A 25,902-nucleotide genomic window follows, 5' to 3' on the forward strand; every position below is an offset into this window, starting at 1 on the left:
CAAAAACTGTCAAACTACAGAGGATCTGGGACAGTGCTTTATAGTCCAGCAAATTCGATAACTTGACACCAACTTTCCAACTGATACCATTGTATTTCAAAGTCAAATATCTTCAAACCCGGTCAAGTTAACCTAATTCACTTTTGATATTGGGCAGATAAAAAGCTGCTCAGAATAATCATAAAAATTGAATTACCTACCTATAGATGCTTTTAAAACAACGAGACACTAAATTTCCTTTGCCTAATTTCTAAGGTAGGTAATTTCTGAAGCTGAATTTTTAACTTATTAAATTTTCTCAAAAAAGTAACTTTGTACACTAATATTATAGTTAAATACTTTTGAAACTACTAAAGCCACTAAAATCTTTTCTTTTCTTAATTTCTATAATGTGGTTAATCTCTAATGTTGAATTTTCAGTTTTTCAGAAATTTCTCAAAAATTAATTTTATATTCTGTTATCTTATTTGTATATCTCTTTGAAACTTCAAACTTAAAATTTCAAGGTTCGTATAAAATACCTATTCCTGTCACATTTTGTGCGCCTGTCAGTGTAATAAAAAACACTAGATAAAATCATAGCAATAAAAATAAATGCACTTACTTGATGGTACTAAGACCATAAAATTTTCTTCTTCAGGTTTTTCATTATTTTCATCATTATCACTAACACTTTCCGTTACTAATTTCACCTCACTGGAAGTTTGTTGATTATTTGACGATAAATTATCAATATTATCATCCACAAAAGTATTCTTTTTTGCACAATCTGTTTTTGTTGAATCATTACACCAAAATTTTTTATTCTCAATTTCACTATCACTAGTTGTGGCCGATGAAACTGATGCCGGTGACAATAATAAATTTTTTCTAAATAAATTTTCTTCAATAACTTCTTCATATGATTTATTACTATATTTTTGTAAATCATAATAATCTGCACTAGGTGATGTTGAAGACGATGGATTACATTCATCAGGTGACACAGGATTACTACTGATTGTTGATGACGGTGATGGATTATAAAAGAATTTCGCAAAATCGAAACTTTCAAAGATGTCATCTTGTTGATTTCCTGCTGATAGATCTTGTATTGATGTTGTAGGCCTAATTGATGTTTGTTCATTATCCATAATTCCATTTTCTTGATGATTTGTTGATGTCATCAGTTTCACTGATGACGATTTCGATGTTGTCTTATATTTATAAAATTTTGAATAAAATTTTTTTGCTGTAACTGGTTCAGATGTTGGTCTTTCATCTGAATCATTTTGACTACACTCTGGCGACGATAAAGATGTTTTTAACAATGTAGTAACATTATTTTGTAATTCTGAATCATTATTGAATAACATAGCAAATTCAGATGAATCATTAAAAAACAAATTGTTTTAAAATTCTTCGAAAAAATTTCTTCGTATGAGTAATAAAATCGTGTCGCCACTTGGCTGAGTTAACAGATGAAGAGTATATCGTATCTGTACTCTTAGGCCCGCCGCTTACTTAAAACAAACACGTATTACAATATTGTTTAGGGAAAAACCCAATTTCCGATTTTTACTACCGTAATTTTGTTTTCTAAACGAATTTTTCAAGGAAATTATAACAAAACGATTGCCAAATTTTAAAAATATGAATCACAAAAAAATTATATTAAATTTTTAGTTCACTTAAACGGAACTAAATTCACGAGAAATAAATTGACTCATAAAAATTTTTTATGAAAGATTGTAAGTAAAGTGTATATACTTGAGAATATTATTTCTAAGAAATTTATTTAAATTTTTTTTTGGTTCCGGTATGAGTTTTTATTTGTGACTTCAATCGTGGTCAAAATCTTACTGATTCATTATTTTGAATTGAGATCGCACCAGTACAGTCTCTCTTACAAAAAAAAAAATATATTTCACAACCTAATTCGCGAAGGTAACAACTATACTTACACACAAAAAAAAAACTAAAGTAATAATTTTTCAACAAAAACAAACCTCCTTTCAAACAAATTTAAACTGCGCCACCCACCAGGTATCTCTCTCAGTCCCGCGTAAGTGGTGTTAATTTTTTTTAACTTTATAGTGTTTTTTCTATAAGTTTTGTGAAACGTTTGTCGATTAATTTATTGTCGCCATATGTGTATTGGATTTGGAGGTAGTATTTTAATCGGTGTATTTTTATTTTGGAGGGTAAAAGACTACTTCTCTACCAAGTGTATTCACTCCAAACTACACAAGTACTTACTGGAGAAGTATAGTCACGATGAATAGTAGATACTGTTGGTAATACACCGGTAAAGTTTACCTTGCAAACTGTGGATAAGCAGAAAATTCTTGGAAAAATACTTGTTTTAGTCATTTCGCACTAATACCTTAATGTTCAGACGTTATGATGGGTACTAAATTTTGGCAAGCGATTTAGGTAAGTAAAATAATGCTAAATGCCAAAAAGGTTAAGAAACAGCTAACAAGGAATTTATTGGCCTTCGATAACAGTTTCTGCGTATTAAGCTGATGGCTCGATTATTGACTGTAAAGACACTTCAATTGAAGTCGAAGCTAGATTCTTTGCTGAAAAATATATTACTTCGAATTTTGCTTTCCTGTAGTTTGCCCTTGTTGCTTGATCCAACTTTGCTTACGTTGTGCTCCGTGCTAGAATAGCCTGAAAAACTAGACTATGCAGCATTTTTTAAAAAGTTTTTGGCATTAAAAAATGTATAATAGAACTAACAGAAAATAATAGTGACATGAAATACAGGAAATGCCGAAAGGTGTAAGTTATTTTTATCAATTAGGAGAAAAATAAAGGTTTTTCCAATGAAAATTGAAATAATTTTCAGAAAAAGGAACAATAAAAATTTAAAAATGTGTATTTATTAGCTTAGCTTTTACAGTAACAGATAAGGTAATATGTATTACTACATTATTACACAATACAAATTATCTATAATACTAGTCGGTAAAATTTTTATGAATGAAATTTATAAAAAGGATAAATAAAATGTCATAAACGTCACGAAGAAAAAAGAGAGGGATGGAAGATAGGGATTAAGTAAAATAACAACAAGTTTCTTTGTAAAATTGTTTGATTAGGAGAACATCTTTATTTTGATATTTCTTATGCATTTTATAAATTCCATTCTACTCATGTTTGTCTAATATAAAATACAATTTATTATACTTTATATATACAATAAATATGTATTTACACTTACTTACTTACTGCCACCTCTACCGATCGCTTGAATTATAAAAATATATACATGTATACCGGGTGGACCAGTAAACCAGACCAACATTTCAAATATCTTCGAAAAGATAGCTCCCAGGGAAAAATAAGTGTAGCCAAAATTCTTGAAATTCCTTTATTTTTGTCCCTTGAAATTTTTTTCTGTTAAACAGAAGTACCTATTTACGATAAAAACATACAAGGCTCGTAAAAAATAAAAATAAAAAATAACATAATTTTCAATTACAAAGTTCATAAATATGTTTTTTCTTTCAAACATTATTTTTTCGTAATATAAAAAACACTCGACAGAATTTAAATCCAAAATTATTTTTTTATTTTTATTCGATTCATTCGATTCGAAATCTATTGGATTATTTACAAAAAAATCTAACAGAAATTTGTTAAATTTTAAGAAAAATTTTGTAATTTAAAGTTTTTTGTATATATAAATTTAAAAAGATACGTTAACTTATAGATAAAAAATTGGTTTTTATATGTAATTCTTCTTGGTTTATATGAAAACGTGTTTCAAACAAAAAATGGTGGTGTTTTTATAAAGAATAACTTTTATCAACTTAAAGTGGTATAATATCTCTTATCATTTGCAAATCTCAGATTAGTTACAAAGTCTGACTATAAAGTCTTAATTAAATTCATAATTTTTCTAGAAAGTCCTCCTTTAACCTAAACAATTTTCCTTGTACTAATCTTTCGCCGTGACTTATAGTTATCATTGCTGTCAAAAACATCCTGTTCTTAAAGCCATTATTAATTTCTGGTAAATTGTTTTCACTTTATTAGAATATTTCGTTTTAATATGTTGGGTCATATTTTTTGATTTTGAATATCAAATAATTGTTACTTTCAGTTCAAAAAAATTGATTTCGCAATTACAAACTAAACTTTAATTAAAAAAAAGTACTACCACAAAATCCGGATCAAATTGTTCGTATTCAATTTTTACTTTTTAGTTGCTTCTATTTAAATATTGATATTCGGAGGAATTATTAGCCACACTGTAGGTAAATATATATTATACGTTATTATAAACATACACAACTTATATTTATTTGACTTTAAACGGTACCTATTAACAGTATATGAGTCATCCATCCATAGTTTAACAAACATACTCTAAAATGCTTTACTTTTAAGAGAAAACTTTTTGATTGTAATAAAAAGTACTAGCTTGATCCGTCCGGAATCCAGCAGTGCGGTTCCGTGCCAAAACAGACTGAGAAATAATTTATAATTGACATACATCAACAGTAATTAACTTTCCTTTTATTTATAGGCAATTTTAGTACAGATAAGGTATACAAATTACATACAAAACTAAGCGGTACATTTTTTTAATGTAACTACTGTAAGTCTATTCTTTGTCATAAGCCAGGACGATAAGCTTTAAAATGAAGAGAAATACTAAATTTCTGTCATTTGAAAGGTGACGTAAAAGTTTTGAGTGGCGAAATAACCATATTTCTTACACACTTGGTACTAGAATATTTATTAAAATAGAGATAATTTTTTTTAATGAACAAAATGTGGTTTTATGTTTTTACTTAAGGGACATATTCTGAATATTTATTCATAAGTTATAAAAATACAAATTCCTAGAATTTCCATTTCTATTAGATTATACTTACTACAATATGTTTTAATTATATCTTATTTTATATGTATATTACAGTTAATTTTATTTATTAAGTAGTTATTATTACATAATTTTATATTTTTAGCTCAGTAAATAATATATTTTTTTTTTACTAATAAGAAGAATTTAACGTAATATTTTGTACCGATTTCAGATGGATAGTTATGACTAGTAATGAACTTATAAAACTATTTATAATTACTAAAGATAATAAATAATCGACTTTTGATTCTTTTGTCTTGGTGGAAAAAAATCTGTGTGAATTTATCTTTTAATTAGGATATTTACAAAACCCTACGTCAGATTATTATTATTATTTTTTTTTTTAATTTTAAGGCAGATATAGTAGATGGACATTTTCTATTCACAACGTGTAAAAATTTCAATTTTTAATGATTCATTGCATTAAAACCCTTCGTCAGATTTTATTCAAAAAAGTATTTTATACGTATGAGTTGCAAATTATAAAGCAGGTATCAAAAATTCGGATTTAATAAGGCTTTTTTTAAAGAAAAGCAACTATACCAAGCTGGATAATTAGGCATCAGTTACCTGACAAAATAATTATCAATAGTAATAATAATCGGCAAAATAAATTTGACCATGAAATGACCTTGACCAAAAAATATGAATAAAAGTAATAAAAAAATAGGTGAAGCTAGCTGATATTGAGTATACAAAATATAAAATTACTTCCAAAATATAGGTAGGGGAAGGTGTCTTATAATGATTCCATTAAGAAAACTATAATTTATAGCCAAACTAATCGAGATATGTATAACGTCAAAATCTTTTTGGTTTCTTTATTCAAATGCTCCAATATTGGCATGCCAATTTCTTTTGATTTGCTCAAATCTTGCTAAAAAAAACTTGTAAGAATAGGTGGGTAAAATGATATCATTGCATTTTTAAATCAACAGACTCAAGAACCGCCACATGATGGGGGATCATTTTACCTATTATAATTTTACAAACAAAATAGGGATCATTTAAAAATATATAAAGGGAATCATTTTACCCGTAACTATATATTTGAATATCGTCATAAAAACTGATCTTAAAATTTATTATACGCTTATCAAAATGTCTTATAATATTATTAAAAGTCAACAGAAGCCAAGAGTAAAACAACCAGCCGAAAACTAACACAAAAAATAAATTTTACGTTGATAAATTTGTCTTACCCTAGATCATAAGCAGTAAAATTAATATTTTTGCTACGAAATACAAAATAGCTTATACATCGTCATAAGTCTTTGTTGAACAATTAATTTGATCACATGGAGGCCAAGGGTAGAGCAAGAGGAGCGGTCGCTCTAGGGGCCAAGTAGTAAGGGGCGCTAAAAAATCAAATGCAAAGTCAAAGTAAAATTTATGTTAAGTGAAAGGACCAACTTAAATGGCACTGAAAGACAATCTCGCTCTACCCTGATCAAAGGCCAGGTCCGGTACTGACTAGATGGCTTTAATGGTTCATTTAAAACAACGAGGAACCATTATATAGCACTTTCCCCTATGGTTTTTATTATCCTACAATGAAAATCTCTATTTTTTAAAACAACTACCGGCTACCCTGAGCTGGTACTCCATTTCAGGCTATTATCATTATTATCTAATTCTGATTCTTTGGTTAACTTTTCCTGAGAATCTTATAAGTAGGCAGACACTCCTATTCCTGAATAGAAATATAGATACACATTCCATTTATAAAAAAGAATATGCATTCCATATTGTTTGTCATAAATAGTTCAACAACAGCCACGTTAGGTTAAGATAGGTAATTAATTTATAAAACCGGCAATATGATTCCGGAGATGATAAACGTGTGTACCATATTAAACGCGTGTACCAGATTTTTTTATAATTATAAGATATGACTTTGTAACGAGTATATACTTTGCAGAAATACCTACAAATTCTTTTACATTAGGTATTTATTTAATAAGCTAGTACGAGCGCCAAGGCAAGTTTAGACATGTGGTTGAAATTATTTGCGCGTATTTTCAACTTTGGTGATTAATTTTTTTATTACTTCATGAATGTAGACGAAAAATAAGCATAAAATTTTTCGATATTAGTCTTGGTTTTCGAAATATGAAAGCTAAATAATTAAACAAAATTTTCAATTATTGATATTTTGAAAATTACTTAAGATATCGAAAAATTTTATTCTTACTTTTCGTCTTATATTGTCAAGTTATAACATAATTCACCAACAAAATTGCAAATTTATTTCAATATTTAACATGCCTTCTTCAATTCAATTCAATTTTATTCATTTTTTTAAACAATATAAACATTGTACAAAACATGTCATAAAAAAGGATAAGGAAATTGAAAGGAAGGGAGAGGTAGGTATGCAGCTGCTGGCTTAGTTACGAACTATCACAGTATTAACTTTTGTGCAAATCTAATGAAAAACCATATACACGATAGGCGGGACGTAAGGCGATCAAATGCCTTTCGAGTATCACTCATAGTGGGATTCGGTTTAGGATATGGAATACAAACAGTACTTAGATGAAATCAAAAATTTTTTAACTGATATAAGTAGGACTACTACCTCAAAGTTCCGGAAAGAAGAGAGGTGAAATTAGTCTAATTATATCATTGAATTATAATACCCAATTTTTTCATAATTAAAAATTTAAATAAATATTTATTCTTTAAATAATTTAAAATAAAAGCTGCTGAGAACTGAATTTATCTGCCGGATTGGTGAAATATGAGTCGGAAAAAAAACAACACAAATTTCAGAGTCTCCTAAGCAAACATGGAGAGGTTGAAACCCTATTTTTAAGTCGAGACTACACATTACACCTTTTTTTATATATATATAATAATAAAAATGTAATATGGCGTCTGGTGGTCGCCATATTCAATTTTCATTACTGCCATATCTTCAGTAGCACAGTATCTAGCACTCGAAGGTTAAGACAAATCGATTGGCGCCAGTCGGGTAAAAATAATTCATACATCGCCATAAGTGTTTGTCGAAAGGTTAATTTGATCAAGTAGAAACCATCTATCGATAAATATTCTAGATATCTTTAATGGTTCACTTAAAGCAATAAGGGATCATTTTAGCCTGAGGGATCATTATAGAGCCCTACCTAGAAACAATGCTGAATTTTTGAATCAACTATATACTTATATATGAACGTTATACATACAATACCTAAAAGGAACTTATGAATGTATGTATCATAATACAATGTGTAAGTTATTTAATAAGAATCGATAAAATACGTTTGTATAAATGTACTACGTATGTATTGCCTGAAGGGCTTTGAGTCATGAATAAATTAAAGCAAATAGTTATATTTAAGAAGCAAGCAGCAAGCAAGCCTGAGAACATTCTTCAAATATAACTCATCACTCTAAAACCAGATGTTTGAAATTCTTTATAAAGATTTTTTTTCGTTCATATTTTATAATAATATAATAATTATTTATAACGCATTTTTATTCGTAACGTACCGATTATTACATCGAATTTTAAAAGCTATTAAAGTTAATTTTTTGTATCCGACGCGTTTTTCTTATAATCAAATTTTTTTTTAAATTTAATATTCATAATCATGTATGAATAATAATAAATGAATCATGAATGAATGAGTATCAAATAATTAATTTAAAAAACCATTCACTTATGATTTTTTAAATTACTCTTTTTAATTACAATCAGGTGTTACATTTCTTATTTTTTAGTGTTTTAATGAAGCGCACCAGTTAAAACATTCTAAGTGTTATTGCTATAATATGACTGACAATTACAAATATATTGACGGGGAGTACACTTTATATAATATTTGATACACGTTGCAAGCGAAATTACAAACGTACATTATCTAATTTGAATTTGATTTACTGTTGTGGGTTTTTTAATTATTAATTTACTAAAATAAAACGTTTATTAGCGTGACCCTTGAAAAATTAACCACAAAAGTCGCAATAATTGTACTTATAATAATATTGCTGTTCACATGGGCGTATTCAGCTTTTGTTACATGATAGGGGGGGGGGGGTGCTTGTTAAATCGGGAATTTTTGGCCTAAAAATTTCAAAAATTCAACTTTATTTTATTTTGTCATAAACATACAATTAGCCAACTAATTCCATGGTAAATCAGGGTTCAGGGAGCAAGACATCTGCTCTAAGGGCACTTCTTTTCGGGTCTAAATCGAAAAACATTGATCATAGGAAAAAAATTAGCAAAGACCAAAATTGTAGGAATTTTAATTTTTAACAACTTTGGTGGTAACCATTTTTTGTTTTCACGACCACTTCGATTCGGTTCTAAATAAAAAAATATCAATCCTAGGAAAAAAATTTATAAGGGTCAAAATTTGAGGAAGTATAATTTCAAATAACTTTGGTAATAACCATTTTTCGTGTAAAATTGGAAATAAACGAGCCCAAATTCAAAATGGCGGTTGACGCAACAGGGTTGCAATCGCGAAAACCGAAAATTAAACTGCCAGTGAGCTCTCCCAATGATTTCCGACAGAAAATTGATGTTATGATTTTTTTCCAGGTCAAATTTTAATTCGATTAGGCTAATTATCAATTGCAATTTATATAAATTTAATTTTCTGTAGCTTTCATGTATAACAAAATTAGTGATTATAAGTCTAAATCAGTGAATAAATACAAAAAAAATAAATTTTGATAGTTTTAGCCATTTTCCAGTGATGAGCGCACACAGGAAAGCCCTCTATATAACAATTAGACAAGCTTACCGCGGGTCCACTATATTTTCAAAATAACCACTTTCTTATTCACTTTTTGATGCAAAGTATATTTACAAAAATTATAGAAATATACTACATCGGCGATTTGTTTTAGCAAGATTTTTAATATTAAATCAATTAAATATCAGCGAAATAAGCAATTATAATAAGAATATAAAAATTTCTTAGAAATTGTATTATTTTTATATTTTTATACCACCAACAAATTGAGACGGTGATTTAACACAAAGTAATAGAAGACGGATAATAATTATGTAGCATGAAATAAAAAAAAAAAAAAACTATTATTATGTATTTGATTCATTCATTAATTACCTCGGGCAATGTCGGATACACCGCTACGGTAAGTATTAGTTTTATTCTGTATCCAAATTATTATTTTTATACAAAAATAGAAACACAGGAAGTTTGTGGTTTGCGATCGTGTATGGATGAAATTTGCACGTTTATGGACTATTAAATTTGTTTTTAATTTATTCCGGGTTTTTTTTTCTCAATACAATAATAACTAATCATGGTAAAATCAATGTAAATTCATTGGAAAGACGCATCTTTTGCAATGCAAATCGAAATATATCGCGGAGCTGTGGAAGTTACATTATATGCATCAATAATTAAAATCTTTATATCTTGTTTGTTCTTTATGCTGTAGTATTCTAGAATTTAATTTATAAATATTAAAATATACCATTTTAAAGTATATTGACACAAAATTTTCGAAAAATTTGTTTATTTTCTAAAGCTCACATCCACCGTAACATCTCGGCGTGTGCTTTCACCTAACGTACGACGTACCGATGGGACAGCCCTTCAATTAACTTCAACATCTACGCTATGAAGACTACACTACAAGGAGGACAAACTCAAGCATACAGATTATAATTTTTAATTTAAACAAGTGAAAACAAAAAATTGACTGAGTTAATTGTTGAAATACCATGCATAGTCAGTGTTGACTTCTTTATCACATTACACATACAAACATGTGACACGTACATAACTGTTAATAAAGTATAGTACATATTATAAAATTTCCGCCTAATTGGCGCCCTCTTGGGACTAAACTTAATATACTATGTATATTTCATATATACATGGTATAAAAATAAACTTATAATCTGTGCTCAAGCGGGAGAATTGATAAAATTTGTCAACGAAATAGCAGAAAGTATTCGAAATAAATACGAACATACGAACGAAATACTACATAAATGTGTCATATTCTTTTAATCAATCTGTCGCCTTACACCATTGAATATAACCCAAATGGACTTTACCCTCGCTCCACTATTTCGGTACAAAACGAACACTACTGTCTTATTTGTGACAGCCATTTGGTTACATGGAGTTCGGTTACCTCGTGTGGTCTCCATGTTCTACGTTAAGATAAATATCTTAGACCTTTTTCCATTTTCTCATACCAACGATACTGTGATCTACTCTCATGGTTCATCCATTCTGCATTGGCAGGTCGATGTTGTGGCATTCGTACAATATGTCGTATGATCGCGATCAACGAAGTTTTTCAGATTTAGCAAACGGTATAACATCTATGTTATTAGAAATTTTTCATATTTCCGAAATCGTTCATTGTTTCCAGTTGTTAAGATTTTGTTAGACTTTTAAAAAAAAGGCTCTTTTAAAATTTTACTTGAGCCCTCGATTTTATTGACTTTCTTGACCACATTTATCTACTTTGAATTTTCTCTAACTCGTTCTCACTTTCCAAAAATTTCTACATCTTGAATACCATTATTACCAGAAATTAATTTTCATGATCACCTTCAACTTCCCTGAGTTTTCCTTGGCTCTTCTAGGCTTTCCAAGTGTATACTTGCGAATTTTAAATTAACAATAAATTAACAATAAATAAACAATTATATTTAATAATAATTAAATGCATATAAAAAAAATTATGAACTAACGATATATTAATTAATGAAGAAAATAAATTTTAAACATTTGTTATTCCAGATTTTTCAACTTGATCTAATAGAGCTTGTAAATGTGTATCGAATAATTCACATCGTATGGGCATTTCTAAGGAATAAAAAGGATTCTTTAAAGCATAATCTGCATAAAGTTCATAGATTTTCTTTAATAATATTTCCATTCCAGCTTGTGTACGTTCTGCAACGACCATAAACTTAACTCCTGAAAACAAATTAATATATTGGTAACATTTTTCAAAGTTTAGTTTTAAACAGAGCCACAAGGTACGGTACTGTTAAGGGACATAATGGGTGCGTTTAGCCAATAAAAGAGATTGTGCACAATTGAAAGAAAATGCCGAAAGTTGAATGCTCTGTAGGATAGGACTATCGCTTTGTATGAAGCATATTTTATTCAATTTTTTTTCTTAAAAAATTCGCTCTCAAATGTTTGCAACCGCTCACAAACGCTTGCAAACGTTTGTAACACACACCTATTATTGGCAAAGTGTACAAATATACATTTTATGCGCGGTTATATATAAATATTGTGCGATACCCCTCGCACAGAGCTCAGCAATTCAAAATTTTACTCCAATGGAAAACTATTTTAGCATAAGTGTAGATCGACCAGGTTGGCTAGTTTGTATACTTATGCCAAACTCACGTTCAGTTTCAAATCTGTGGCTTCGCAAACTACTCAATTTTTTATGCAAGAGTTTATCATGAAATCGCCAACTTCTATTATGCACTTACTTGTGAGGACTCTTACATTGGGCTCTTATTACTGGCTCAAATTTCAAGAATAAATAACAAACAAAAAATTATAATAACCTGTTAATGTTTGAAAACAATGTAATTTAAATTTATCAGCTTCAAGAACTTCAATACCAGAACTTTTTGGTTCTGGGCTTAATTGACTTGCAATAGCAAATAATGGATAAAACATGCTAGCTAAAAATATTTTTTCATTGGTGGTCATTTTTGGTCGACCAAACTTTAAATTTAATGGATAATTTTCTTTATTTTCGATCACATCGAATACATCACGTCCATCATCCAGTTGACGATTTGTTATTGCAATTCCATTTACAGCTAATAATACATTTCCAACTAAAAAAGGAGAGTTCAAGTTTTAATAATATTGAAGTTTTTAAAATTTCAATTTAGTGCCAGCTTTATAACATTCTTTGAGATCTGAATTATTTCCGACCAAAGCATCATACGCTCTCTTGACCTTTTCAACCTTATAATCAGACAGATATTTCAAATTTATCATCTAAGTACAGATAAAGAGAGGGAAACATGAAACTAATCGAAGTCGAGGAGAGAATTTCTCGAAAACTTTTGAAAGGCTAAGGAGTAAAACATGAACAATTATCAAATTCAGTTTTGGATATTTCGCACCCTAAAGAGGAATCATTGAATCCCTCACTTGACTCAAGAGGAAATTCTCATTAATTCCAAGTCTTCCATCACTCCTACATTCGCCTCTTTCCTAGAACTCTTAGGAAAGAGGCGAGTTCTTTTAAACTGATGATGACTTCTTTGAAGTTGAAGTATCTGATGCAAAATTATTTAAATTGACATGAGATTGGGCTGACGTTCTTTATGTTCTTATAAAAGTAATATAGTGCAAGCTTAAAAACTTTACATAGGTTTAATTTCATTATGATTAAATTTTCATTATTTTTAATTCCAGGGTAAATCAAACTTTTATCCTTGTAGGTATTCCCCCTAAATAATAATGGATGTTTTTCTTTTTTGTATCATTCCGTACAAGCACACATTTTATAACTTAAATTGTCATTAAAAACAGCTTATAATGATTACTAACTTATCAAGAACTTAAAAAAGGTCGCAGCTCGATATCTTCAGCAGTTTTTTCATGATACGATCATTGCTATATAACAAATTACGTTATATTCCATAGTTCCAAAAGTTTACTTTAAATAATAATCTTTCTGGTTGGGGATTTTCGGAGAATCGGTATCAGTTCACAATACTAATGCACTTGTATGCTTGCACTTATTTATATTGAAAATATTTTACCCACCGTTAATATTATCACGCTGTCCAAAAACTACAACAATACTCTTATTTTGATAAATTAATTTAATATCCAACGGATAACTGAATGTTTTCTCCGTTTCATATTTCGGTACATTATGATCATGGTTAAATATTAACCCTCCAGATTTTGAAACTATATACACGCCATAAATAACCATTTTTTTAAAACATAAAAACCAATTTCTAATTTTTCTTCAAATAAAAAGTGATCAATAAATACTCCTTTTAAAGAACGAACTTTGACAGCCACTTTGACGTAAACTTATTTTTAGGTTATGTAATTCATACATATCTCACTTGTCATTCAGAGCAGTTCAAGAGTTTTTTGTACGCTGAATAAAAAAAAATAATTACCTGCACATTGCTGAGTAATAAAAACAATAAACCTGCTGTGCATGGGGCTTTGAACTTCGATTTAAAACAGTGAAATTACAGAATAATTTATTTTTAAATGTCGATGTAATCATTTGGATTTTTTTTTTTAAATTCATTTTCTAATGTACTTAATTTGTTCGAACAATATTGTTATTTCAATTTGTGAATGTTTTTCATAAGAAAAGATAAAATAGAATGGATAATTGTAGGGTAAGAGTACAAAGAAAATTTCATTTTACAAAAAAATAATATTAAAGAAAATGTATATTTTTTTTTATTTTTCTAGGGAATATTATATGCCTTTGGCAAAGGTTTATTAGATAGTATGCGTGGAATCTTAGTTTTAGGATATTTAGATAAGGAAATGAACGAGCGATCGTTTGGCAAATCTCCCGTGAAAGTAACGCAAAAAACAAAAGATGACGCAGCTATCAAACCAACGAAACATTTCGAGTAAGTTTATTGTTGTGATAGCAATTAAATATTTTCAGGGACGTAACAATTACTTTGGACTGAAAAGTATTTTATCTATTTAGTGATAATAAAAACTGAAGATATGTGGAATTTTTTCATTTTAAATGAAATTTAGTAAATGGGAAGATACTTTCTGAATTAATCTACTTTCTATATTCGAAAAGGGGCTCATTTTGCCAAAAAGTCGTCTTCTCCAATAAAATAGAGCATCAATAAACCAAATAAAAATTGAGGGTCCGAAATGTTGAAAATATTAATCATTTCAACAAAAATGATAGCAAAGTTCCAATGGCTTAAACAATTTTACAAATTCTCGCTTGTTTTCCTTTAAATTTGGTTATAGCAAATGTTTACGAAAAATATTTCAGGTTTTGATCTATTTTTTAATAACTATTACTCTTTGTGTACTCCTCACATGTCGAATTTTTAGAAAAAGGCAATAAATATTTGAAAATGAAGTTTTTTATAAATTAAACAATAAAAAAAATATCTCGTCACCATAACTAAGTTCCCAAATTAGAGATTAAACATTTTCATGTTTAATTAAATTCGACTGTCTGTAATAATCTACTTAAAACTTGAATTAAGTTTATATTAATGTTATGAAAATATGTAGGCTACAAAAGATGAGTGAAACCCATTTAATTTAATTGGAATAAATTTTTTATGATGTTTTATATCTTCAATCGTTAAAAATCACTTTATACAATAATAAGATAAAGAAAATAGTTCCAAATAAGGGAATATTCATAAAATTTAAATTTGGTTCAAATATTTTTCTTCCGTAACTTTAATGACTGGACATTTCACTAAACCATTATTTTAGTAATTAATATCTTTTTAATTACTTAAAATTAATTAATAAAAGTACAAATTCAGTGAGGGCATTTAAAAATTTCTAAAACGGATATTCAAATTTTTATACGGACGTGACATCATAGTACGGGCTTGTCAAATTTGTTGACATACTGAATGATATTAATTACTTACATTTTATATGGTATTTCATTAAATTATACTATTCTGCGGCTTTTTATTAGAAAACTTAATAATAACGAGCGTAAATTCTGTGTTGTAAATTCTTTTTTTTAAAGTGTAAATTATACACTGAACTGTCACAATTGACAGATCACGTACTTATACGTCATCAACAGAGAGCGCCAAAAAACTGCGTTTCAATAACTCTAAATTATAATGTATTTTAAATATTTTTTACACTTAAACAGTGGCGTAGCTCGCCTTGGAGGGGCCCTATATCAAAATTGGTTGGGGGGGGGGGCTCATTGAGCTGCGGCCCCCTTCGGTTTTAAAATAAGTTATTTTACAATAGGATCATAATTAGATATAATTCTCTCCAAACTGTAATTTTACTATTGATTTCACTTTGCAATAAAATATCGATGGTATTTTCTTGTAACCAAATATTATAAGATAGGGATGCATTAATATACTGCTGTGAGTTTACATGGTTAAATATACATTGTGTAAATTGTTAGTCTGAGGGCCTCTGTAGCCCGGGGGGTATCATTGATACGGCTGATATTGCGGTAGTTACGCCCCTGCATGTAAATACAGCATTTTTAAGCAATATTTATTTTTTATACTTTGTTATAACGGTGTAAACAATGAATTAAAAATATAAAAAAAATACATGAATATCCCCATTTCAATAAAATTTCGTGATCTTTTCTTTATTATAGATCATCTCTTTTGTTATTTTTTTATTTATCTATTTGATAATTGACTGCGATAATTATAGTTTAGAAAACCTTTTTTTCCTTCTTTCCGAAACTTTGATCGTACATTTAATATTTTCGTAGAGTAAGAAATTTTATGATTATTTTCAGAGAATCGAAAGTATTAAAACGATTTTTACAAGGTTGTTTTCTAAATGGTTTTATATTTTTATTAAGTATTATTTTATTTAATTATGGAGCACTACCAGCTTTAAAATTATTATTAACATTTTTATTTGGAGAAAGTTCATCTACTGGTATGTTTATGTGGAATTTAATGGAGTGGGTTTTGTCCCGAATATTTGAAGTATGCTGGGTTATACCATTGTTCTTTTTAATTAAAGTTATCAACTGTTTCTGGTTTCAGGTACTATTTTCATTTTTTTATTGTATATTTTTATGGGCGCCTATAATGCGCATAATACAAAATTTTGATATTTTCAAAATAGAAAATATTTGTATTTTTCAATCAGTTCTAAGCAAAAAAATACTCTTGTGATTTTTGAAAAATACGCTTGGCTAATGCAGCTTCTGCGCTACGAGTTTTTTTTATTTAATGATTATGTCAAATAGTAGAAAAAAGTAGAAACTGGTAACATCTGTGTGATGTAATTATTACATACATAAAAAACGTGTTCACTGGGCAGTACTTACTCAAAAATGTTGCCTCGTCAGCTATTAACATCGAATTAATGCCTGGTAGTTTTGAAAATATTACTCCAGATAGCTAACGATTCTATTCGAGTCTCGGTGATTCAGTGCAATTTTTTTGACGAATTAAAAAATTATTTTACAGGATATTGCAGATTCATGTTTTCGTTTTTATCGTGGACGTCCACAATTTATGTCAAGTTTAAGTAAATTAATAGCCGATTCATTATTTAGTACATTAGTACAAACATTATTTTTAATACAAAGCATGCTAGTTAATTTAATACCAATAATGTTTGTGGCTGAAATCGCATGTATGGTGCATATATGTTTATTATATTCGTTATATGCATTTGAATATAAATGGTTCAATTTGGGATGGGAATTACATCGACGTTTAACATTTATTGAAAATAATTGGCCATATTTTATTGGATTTGGTATGCCATTAGCAATTTTAACACAATTTACATCCTCATTATATATAAGGTACGTTTAGTTGTTAAAAATTCAGTGTTTCGAATAATGTAAGTCCTGGGCATCATGTAAAAAAGGTTTTCAATGATAACAAATTAACATCAGGTCTACTTAACTTAGCACCTAAACTAAGCATAATAGAAAAGTAGTCATTATTTTTTGTCAATTTTTTATTTGCTTTTTATATATATTCAATTATTCTTTAAATAAAAACTTGCACCTGTATACAGGGTGGGTCATTTTTATCTATACATCTAAATATCTCATTTTGTAGTTAACCAATCAAAAAATAACTTAAACAAAAGTTGTAGAGTATGATTTGGGGGGGGGGGGAGTACATTATGTTCTGATATCAGATTGAACCTAGGGTGGGTCATTTTTATCTATACATCTAAATATCTCATTTTGTAGTTAACCAATCAAAAAATAACTTAAACAAAAGTTGTAGAGTATGATTTGGGGGGGGAGTACATTATGTTCTGATATCAGATTGAACCTAGTTCTTCAGATTTCCTTAATATTCAATTTAGATCCTAAACGGTAAGAGATAGAATAACACTTTGAATTAGAAAGTTGAACCTTACAAAAAAACAAACAATTATTGTTTAAAACATTTTTCGTAAAACGTTAGCTTTATGAGGAAATGCGACTTAAAAATATGTCATTTTTGCATTTAAAGCGAAAGAAAATACGCATAAGTGTATCGATAATTGCAGGTCAAAGTCATGGCCACAGGCGAATGCCCTGAACAGCTTTGGTTAATACATTTTTCCGTAATTAGCGTAGCTCACCCTGTTTATGTTTACAGGATACATGCACATGGGTAATAATTCATTAATTGCGTGAGTTTTAAAAGCGTCACATTTACTGTCGAGAAAATCCTCTTTGCTTCCCGTATTGTATTACCTTTATATTTTATATCCTATTTCACTGAAGTGTAAATAACATACTTTATTTCAAAAAGAAATTGCGTGGTATTGTAAAGTTAAAAATAACACATTATTTGACGGAATGCATGTTATACTCTTACCAACCCCACCAAAACTTTTTTACGATACTGTAGGGAGACAACAGCTTTATCAAATTTTAACTGATTTTCAGGACTTACATGCTCTTTATGTTTAAAGTGTAATATTGTGTATTAATTTTATTTTTATCATTTTAGTGGCTCAATTTTTTCAATTTTATTTCCTATATTTATTATAAGTGGTAATGAAGCAAGTCCAGTTACAGGAAAATGGTAATTCTTTTTCTTAGCATGTATACATTCTTGTCTGTTTGTCTGTTATATTATTTGAAGGTATAAAGAAACGGCAATTTTATCTTTTCAATATATGACAAAAAAGTTAATTCGCCAGAATGGCAATATAGTCGAAAAGGCAAATCTGCGACACACAATAATGATTCATTTCATTTCAATAACAATCTCTTCCCTAATCTCTCCAATTTCAGTAAAATAAAGCTAACAAAAAATATTCTAATTTTTAGTGACTACCCATTACGATTATTTTCACCAGTGGTTGCAATATCAAATTATATTTTCAATCAATCAATTGGTCAAAGTAGTAGGACAATTCAATCAGCACCAGTGCGAAGATGATCTTTACTTTTAAAAATTTTATATAGGTCTCGTTATGAGGGATGGTCTGAGGACTGAATTTTATCATATATATTTATTGTATGTAAATTGTTATATTACAAGATTTCCGGATTAATTCCATTTCTCAAAACATTGATTATCAGTGTGTTGGAACATAAATGTTACGTGAATCATTTTATGGATAAATCATTTTAAAATAAAATTTATTGATTTGAAAACGGGTCCGCCATTTTTAACGCTCGTGTGGCGTAGTGTCTCCTCCAAAATTGATAAATCATGCATCTTCGATATTACGCTAAAAAAAATTGTACTATACCAGTCCTGACTTAGATGGTAAAATGAGTCGGAACTGATCCCGACGTAACTCACATCAATGGTTGGTATTCTTTCATAAAGCGTTTCTAGTCTACTCCGATCATTTTCATTCACGTTTACATCGATTACTTACAATTAAAAATTTAATTCTGTTCAAATTTGCTCGACATTTTTTATACCAATACAAAAGTGTAAGCGCTTGATAAATGGCGTGTGAGTTAGCCACTTTACCTTATGAAGAATATTTTGTAAAAGGTCAGAAAAATCCAGACGCCGATATCGTTGGTATAAACAGCGATTAGATCCAATAAATAAATATGTTTTTCGAAGTAAACGTGAGTGGGAATTATTGGAGCAGGTTAGAAATGTGTTTAAGAGGAATCCCAAAAATGTATGTGAGTTGCATCAGTATCTGAGTCCTAACCCATTTTTCGGGATTAGTACTTCTAAGTAGTCTGTAATAAATAAATGGTGTTTTAATTGTTTTTAATATGTCGACTCAAAATGAATGTCAAAAATAAAAATATTTTGTTGTTAAATTTTTTCTCTAAAATGTCGATTTTGTTTTTATATGTTTCTGAAGTTTTGGAAATCCTGTATATATTGTATATATATAATAATAGCTTTATATGTTTTGAAACTGTATTTATTTGCTGCCTTATTTTCGAACCATGACTTTCGAAATTTTCGAAGAACCAAAAAATTAAAGGCGGCATTAAATATGGTTCTTTTTTGTCACAAAACAAAGGACTTGTACATACATATATTTCTTTATACATGTTTTGTAAATAATAAATAAAAGCTTTTTTAGAAATAAAACTTACTTTATTTTTCTTTAAAATGTTATGGAGGCAGGGGTTATAATATTGGCTTAAATTCTTTCGGATATAACTTTTATATTAAGACATAGTGTATAATTTGGTACAATTTGTAAAAAAAAAAAATACACTGGAGTCATATAGTTGAAATTTTTTTTACATATTTTACTTTTAAAACGGTTGGCATCCAAGCTTCAAATTGATGGCTACTCGTTCTTTCTTTAGTCCAAAAGAGAGATGATGAATAATAAACGATTTTGTCCGACAATTAATTATATTAATAAAGCGGGGTGTTCGTTCTTTTTTAAGGTATCGGTAAACCATTTTAATTGAACACAGATTATAGTTTATTATATAAAATTATAATCTGTGAATGGGTCCGATTTTCGAAATGGAAATTTTCAACATATCTTTACGTTTCATGGCTAAGACAAGGCATTGACACCAATCTGGAGTACGTATACTTGCCGATTTTAAAAATGCTACAAAACTGTATATCAAATATATTTGGTGGCATTAAAACTTAAAACACATATTAATTAAAGTGTTATTTTCAACCACCAAATATATCTATTATACAGCTTTGTCGCATTTTTAAAGTCCGCAAGTATACGTCCATAGAAATTTTGTTCTTCGTCGATATCGCGCGAACAAAAAATGATATCGACTTCGTTGGCATGTCAATCGAAGCGTGTTAACGGCAATATGATCCGAAAAGATTTTCATAACATTCGGTCGTGTTTTAATTTTTTTTAAACTTTTTATTATACTGGGAAGTTATTTGTGTGGACCTCAGGGGTCGCACCATACTCTGCCCAACGGTTTTAACTCACTAATTTATATTTTGACAGTAATTAGGTCAAATTTTTAAATTGAAAATGAGTGTTCATGACGACAATGAGTGTGGTAATGGAAGTATTTTTCGCTCTCAAAATGAGCGAGAAAAGTAGTTTTTATATTCCACGGGCGTAGATAAAAATGATTTTATCATTTATTATTCGATGATCTTCCTGCTAGAATAACAAAAAAACTCAGTCATCCTCAAATGTGAAGCTTGGGAACCCAACCAAAATTTTCCGAACCACGTTAAATAGAACCTTTCCACCGGGAATTTTAAACTTTATGACAATAATGTACTTGAGAAATATTAACAATGGTTGTGTACAGATCAATTCTGAGCTTCAGGTTTAGATTATTGTTAGATTTCTGATACGAAAACAATAAAATGCATAATGTACGAAGATTTTCGGCGACCCTACATGAAAATTGGTATGGTCAATGACAAAATTGGTTGATTTAGTAAATAATTTTTTTTACTGTTTATATATTGATAATAGATACCTTTTCTTAAAGTTCCACGAAGCAGCTCAGAACTTACTCTAAATACGACCAAAGTATTTTTATTAAGTACAAATAATTATATTTTAATTAAAAAATAAATTTGTTCATGCATCTAATGTTTAAGATAAATATTACACGATAATGAAATGTGAGTATTTGATGGAAGACCAGTTTCATGTCAGGACATAAGTAAATCACGTAAAGTATTCGACGATGTATCCATTATTTCATCCGGTGGTTCTTCCTTGATTTCTGGTACCATATGATATTTGCTAAATGTTATACTACGTTGTAACGAATCGTAACTGAGCGTTGCATCGTTATCATCTGTTATTGGTTCACTGTGTTTGCTCACTTCAAATTTACTCCATTTATAGTTTACACATTTACGTGTACCGGGTGAACTTTGTATTAGATTTAATACTGTTGAATGTGTTAAACCAAAGAATTCATTTCCTTTGGGTCGAGTGCTTACTACTTGCTCTTGAATTGTGGAATTGATTAGTAAAAGTAATTGTGTGTGACAATAATCAGCTGACATACCAACAATGGGAGCTTCTAAATCTGAATCAGCTGCTATTTCAAATCTAAAAAAAAATAAATAACAGAATGCTACACATTTTGATCAAAACTAAAGAAAAAAAAGTGAAAATAAACAATTAACTGAGTTATTTGTTGAAATGCCCTGTATAGAAAGTTTTGAATGTCAATGCTTGCATTATTTTTAATAAATTAGAAAAGTTTAAAAACCAACACAATTATTTGCAACCTTTCGACCTTTCCTCTTTAAATCACTTTTTATGTCTTGAGTACGCTATACAAATTTCAGCTTGACATTTTTTCGTTTTCAAGTTATCGTGTTCACGGGCGGACGGGCGGGTCAGGGCCGGATTAACCCTGAATGGGGCCCTAGGCAACCATCAATTTGGAGGCCCTTTTTTACACGTCCGTTCCCTTCTTTTTTCGATTAGAAAATACAAACTTATATCTTTCATAAAAATTTTATTGTCACAATGTAATAATACCAATAAAATTACTATCTACATTTCAAACATGTCGTTTTCATCAATTATATCATCAATATCGATTTTGTTCAATAAATTTGACTCAATGCAAAGTATACCTAACATCTCGAGTCGCTCTTGTCGCGTTGTAGCTCTTTCAGCAGCTTTGATTCTTTTTAATAAGGATTATTATTCAATATACTCTCCTTTCACTTCGATACACTTCTTTGCACGCTCATACAATTTGTCAAATGAGTCGGAAATGTCCTTTTTAGGTACCTTTTCTAGTTCGTCGGTCGTCGCCTTTTGAATGCGGTCAATTGAGTTTTATTTATTTGAGTAAAATTTATTTTCAGTTCTGATTATATTTTTCTTTCACTCTCTAGAATTTTATGTTTGTAAGAAAATTTTAGTCTTTTTCATTTTTCGGGGGCCCCAGGCAACTGCCTATTCTGCCTACTTGTTAAGGCCCTGGGGCGGATAGACGGACAAATTGAAATGGATTATTTAAGTGATTTTATGAACACTTATACCAAACATTTGAACAGGGTATAAAAAAATGAATTGAACGATACATGAAAATAATTTAATTGCCTCAATTATTTACCTTGTATATATATTTTAAAAACCTCAAAATTTTAAACCTAGTCTATTTCGCCATTTCGGACTTCCAAAGAACAACAAATAAACTATCAAGAAACTAAGAAACAATCAACTAGGAGATGTTTAGTTTTAAAATTTACAAACTGGAGTGTTATAGCTTGACTTATTTTAAATCTAGAAGCTTGGTTTATTTACAAAAATTCGATAATTTAAAATTTAGAACGAAAAATACTTACTTGGGTCCATTACCACCATCAAAAATTTTACAGGTATAAACACATTTTTTCTCTGGATCCTTAGCACTCCCATAAATTCGTGTTGATACAAAACCAACAGGATAGATTACATCTTCTGAATGAAATTCGGGTCTATCGGTGAGAACTTCTCCTAATGAATGTATTGTAAGATCGCCTAAACTGATTGGAAACACAGGACGTCCTGTACTATCGAGCGGAATTGGTTGAACTAACTTCTTTTTTATTTTTAACACAGGCTTCCGTTTTGATGGTTTAATATCTAGATAAAAATTTATACAATTTAAAAGATTTGAAAGCTGGGCAAGATGCTATGAGGAGTACTAACCGGGTGTATCAGAATTGGTTCTCTTTTTGATCTTTTTATTTACATCAGGAGGATTAGAAATGTTTACTGAAAAATTAAGAAATAATTTAAAATTGCCCTTTTATAATAACTTGAAATATTATTTTTCTTAATTGACTTACATAAAGAAGGGTCAAATTGATAAAGCTTTAAAAGTAAAAATTTTCTTTCCTCTTTAACAAGATTAACTTTTTCTTGTATATCTGTTACTAAATCACATAATGCTGCATTTTCCTGTAATTAATATGATCATAAATAAAAATAATTAAAGAAGTAAACCAAATATGCACTTACATAAACTAAATTTTTAATCACATTCCGTAATTCAAAATATTTCTTTTTATATTTTAAATTTGAATCATATTCTTCTTTAACATGAATATTATTTTGTAAAAACGGCATTATTTTCCTAATTAACGTCTAAGTCCCAATCCTTCAGATTATTATTTTTGACTTTTAATTAAAGGTGATAAACAAATCAAGTTTATAATAATAATAATAATAATAATAATAATAATAATAATAAGTGAAAACAAACAATTGGCTGAGTTAATTGTTGAAATACCATGTTTAGACAGTGTTGACGCTATCGCTTGTTTTTTGACGTCACGTAAATAACAAAATATCCACTTTTAAATAGCCACACACACATAACTGATATTCTTATATTAATACATACTATAAAATTTGCATCTAATTAACGCCCTCGTGGGTAAACAGTGATGTTTACAAAAAAAATGTTTCAAACAAAAGTTCTTTATTTTTTTTATAAGGAACATTTTTTACATTTAAACTTTTGTTCTATCTCTAATGGTTTACAAGATGGGTCCTACGGACCCAAGACCCAATTGACCTATATTGCTCATTTACGAACTCGACCTCACTTTTTACTCCCTGAGTACGCTATAAAAATTTCAGTTTGATATCTCTTTTCGTTTTTGAGTTATCGTGTTGGCAGACAGACGGACAGACAACCGGAAATGGACTAATTAGGTGATTTTATGAACACCTATACCAAAATTTTGTTCGTAGCATCAATATTTCTAAGCGTTGCAAACTTTGGACTAAACCATTATATATTCTATGGACTAAACTTAATATACTATGTATATTTCATATATACATGGTATAATAATCGTTCAGTATTGCCAACTTTCCAAACAAAGCTCTGTCAAATCCTTAAATAATGCTATTTCGATAAATTTTTTTAATTTTCATATTGAAATCCAACTTTTTGATATAAGTTTTAGAACCTAGAACTTAGGGCTCTACTTAATATAGAATTCTAATTAGTTAGAACATGATTAGAAGAGTATGAACTAGAGATTTAGAACTATGAACTTATTATAGACAAGATCAGTTATATTATTGTTGAACTGTCACTGTCAAAATGACATTTTGAAATTTATGGCATTAATGGAATAAAATTTAAATTTATTGAAGAATTTAATAATTTTATTACAGTGTTTGGGGTGCCCAGTGTTTTAATTATATTTACTTGAAATATAAATATTTTATAAAATGGTGTATCAATATTCACCAGATCCTCCAGATGAAACACCAGAAATAAAACCAGTACCATCATTACAAAATGATCATTTAGGAGGCGATAGTAATGATGAAAGTGACGAAGACGATGGTTTTGAATACGATGGATACGAACCAATTCCTGTAGCACCTGACTTGGTGGAAAGTTCTTATGAAAGTGATGACGATATTGACAATGCGTCAGCTGTTGCACCTGAAATTTCAAATTTACCAACTGCTCCAAGTATTGATGAGGAAATATTAAAAGAAATTTGGTCAACACCATCAGTGGCTACAATACCTATGGATGCAGCTAAAGAGGATCAAATTAGAAATGCTATGGCTAATTTTACATTGCCAGCATCATCGATACCCGAATGGGCGGCTGTTATTCCTGATGAAGATTTTAAAAAACAATTACAAGATTGGATTAAACAACAGAAAATCCAACAAAATTAATTATAAAAAGTATTTAATTAAAAGTATTTATGAATTGTTTAATTTAAATTACAAATTATTTTAATTCTTATTTTTATTAATAAAATGATGGAACTTTAATATGTAGTTAAAAATTGTGATTAATATATTAATATACTTTAAATAAGTTCTAGTAAAATATTTTGGGAACATTTAACAAATTTGTATTAACTTAAAGAACAGATTTTTGTACAAACTTAATGAATAAATTTTTAACTAGAAAATTAACTCGTATTTCTATTATATAATGTTAAATAAACTTGC

The 25,902-nt window shown here is 28.9% G+C and overlaps 5 protein-coding genes across 5 annotated transcripts in view; 2 read left to right on the forward strand and 3 right to left on the reverse strand.

Moving 5' to 3' along the window:
• Positions 1-1,358, reverse strand: part of LOC123296466 (Friend leukemia integration 1 transcription factor-like) — a 44,326-nt gene extending 42,968 nt beyond the window's left edge. Inside the window, exon 1 of the mRNA XM_044877945.1 lies at positions 605-1,358. Coding sequence (XP_044733880.1) covers positions 605-1,355 — 751 coding nt within the window. The 5' untranslated portion in view covers positions 1,356-1,358. The remainder of the gene's footprint in view (positions 1-604) is intronic.
• A 10,232-nt stretch (positions 1,359-11,590) lies between these two features.
• Positions 11,591-13,941, reverse strand: LOC123294483 (trafficking protein particle complex subunit 4). The gene is made up of 3 exons (XM_044875530.1): positions 13,624-13,941; positions 12,402-12,680; positions 11,591-11,790 (listed from the first exon to the last, which is right to left on the reverse strand). Exons 1-3 carry the CDS (start codon positions 13,796-13,798, stop codon positions 11,591-11,593), a joined length of 654 nt encoding a protein of 217 aa, XP_044731465.1. The 5' UTR covers positions 13,799-13,941.
• On the forward strand, positions 13,926-19,772 carry LOC123294482 (etoposide-induced protein 2.4 homolog). Its single transcript, XM_044875527.1, has 6 exons — positions 13,926-14,225; positions 14,302-14,468; positions 16,337-16,592; positions 17,022-17,365; positions 18,519-18,593; positions 18,842-19,772. The coding sequence occupies exons 1-6, from the start codon at positions 14,211-14,213 to the stop codon at positions 18,951-18,953; spliced, it is 969 nt and encodes a 322-aa protein (XP_044731462.1). The 5' UTR covers positions 13,926-14,210; the 3' UTR covers positions 18,954-19,772.
• A 347-nt stretch (positions 19,773-20,119) lies between these two features.
• LOC123296116 (transforming growth factor beta regulator 1) lies at positions 20,120-24,036 on the reverse strand. The gene is made up of 5 exons (XM_044877577.1): positions 23,929-24,036; positions 23,757-23,868; positions 23,617-23,682; positions 23,271-23,550; positions 20,120-22,014 (listed from the first exon to the last, which is right to left on the reverse strand). Exons 1-5 carry the CDS (start codon positions 24,034-24,036, stop codon positions 21,606-21,608), a joined length of 975 nt encoding a protein of 324 aa, XP_044733512.1. The 3' UTR covers positions 20,120-21,605.
• A 964-nt stretch (positions 24,037-25,000) lies between these two features.
• Positions 25,001-25,621, forward strand: LOC123296397 (male-enhanced antigen 1-like). Its single transcript, XM_044877863.1, has one exon. The coding sequence runs from the start codon at positions 25,156-25,158 to the stop codon at positions 25,618-25,620; it is 465 nt and encodes a 154-aa protein (XP_044733798.1). The 5' UTR covers positions 25,001-25,155; the 3' UTR covers position 25,621.
• Positions 25,622-25,902: the final 281 nt, after the last annotated feature.

The sequence above is a fragment of the Chrysoperla carnea genome, chromosome 3, assembly GCF_905475395.1.
Source record: "Chrysoperla carnea chromosome 3, inChrCarn1.1, whole genome shotgun sequence".
Classification (NCBI taxonomy): domain Eukaryota; kingdom Metazoa; phylum Arthropoda; class Insecta; order Neuroptera; family Chrysopidae; genus Chrysoperla; species Chrysoperla carnea.

Excerpts from the sequence above, each read along its gene's own strand:
- LOC123296397 (XM_044877863.1), top strand. The coding sequence starts at position 25,156 with ATGGTGTATCAATATTCACCAGATCCTCCAGATGAAACACCAGAAATA.
- LOC123294482 (XM_044875527.1), top strand. Across the intron at positions 16,593-17,021 it reads TCAACTGTTTCTGGTTTCAG|GATATTGCAGATTCATGTTT; the intron begins GTACTATTTTCA and ends ATTATTTTACAG. Across the intron at positions 18,594-18,841 it reads AGTCCAGTTACAGGAAAATG|TGACTACCCATTACGATTAT; the intron begins GTAATTCTTTTT and ends TCTAATTTTTAG.
- LOC123294483 (XM_044875530.1), bottom strand. The coding sequence starts at position 13,798 with ATGGTTATTTATGGCGTGTATATAGTTTCAAAATCTGGAGGGTTAATA. Across the intron at positions 12,681-13,623 it reads ACAGCGTGATAATATTAACG|TTGGAAATGTATTATTAGCT; the intron begins GTGGGTAAAATA and ends CTCCTTTTTTAG. Across the intron at positions 11,791-12,401 it reads TTGTTTTCAAACATTAACAG|GAGTTAAGTTTATGGTCGTT; the intron begins GTTATTATAATT and ends ATTTGTTTTCAG.
- LOC123296116 (XM_044877577.1), bottom strand. The coding sequence starts at position 24,036 with ATGCCGTTTTTACAAAATAATATTCATGTTAAAGAAGAATATGATTCA. Across the intron at positions 23,869-23,928 it reads TGATTAAAAATTTAGTTTAT|GAAAATGCAGCATTATGTGA; the intron begins GTAAGTGCATAT and ends TATTAATTACAG. Across the intron at positions 23,683-23,756 it reads TCAATTTGACCCTTCTTTAT|TAAACATTTCTAATCCTCCT; the intron begins GTAAGTCAATTA and ends TTAATTTTTCAG.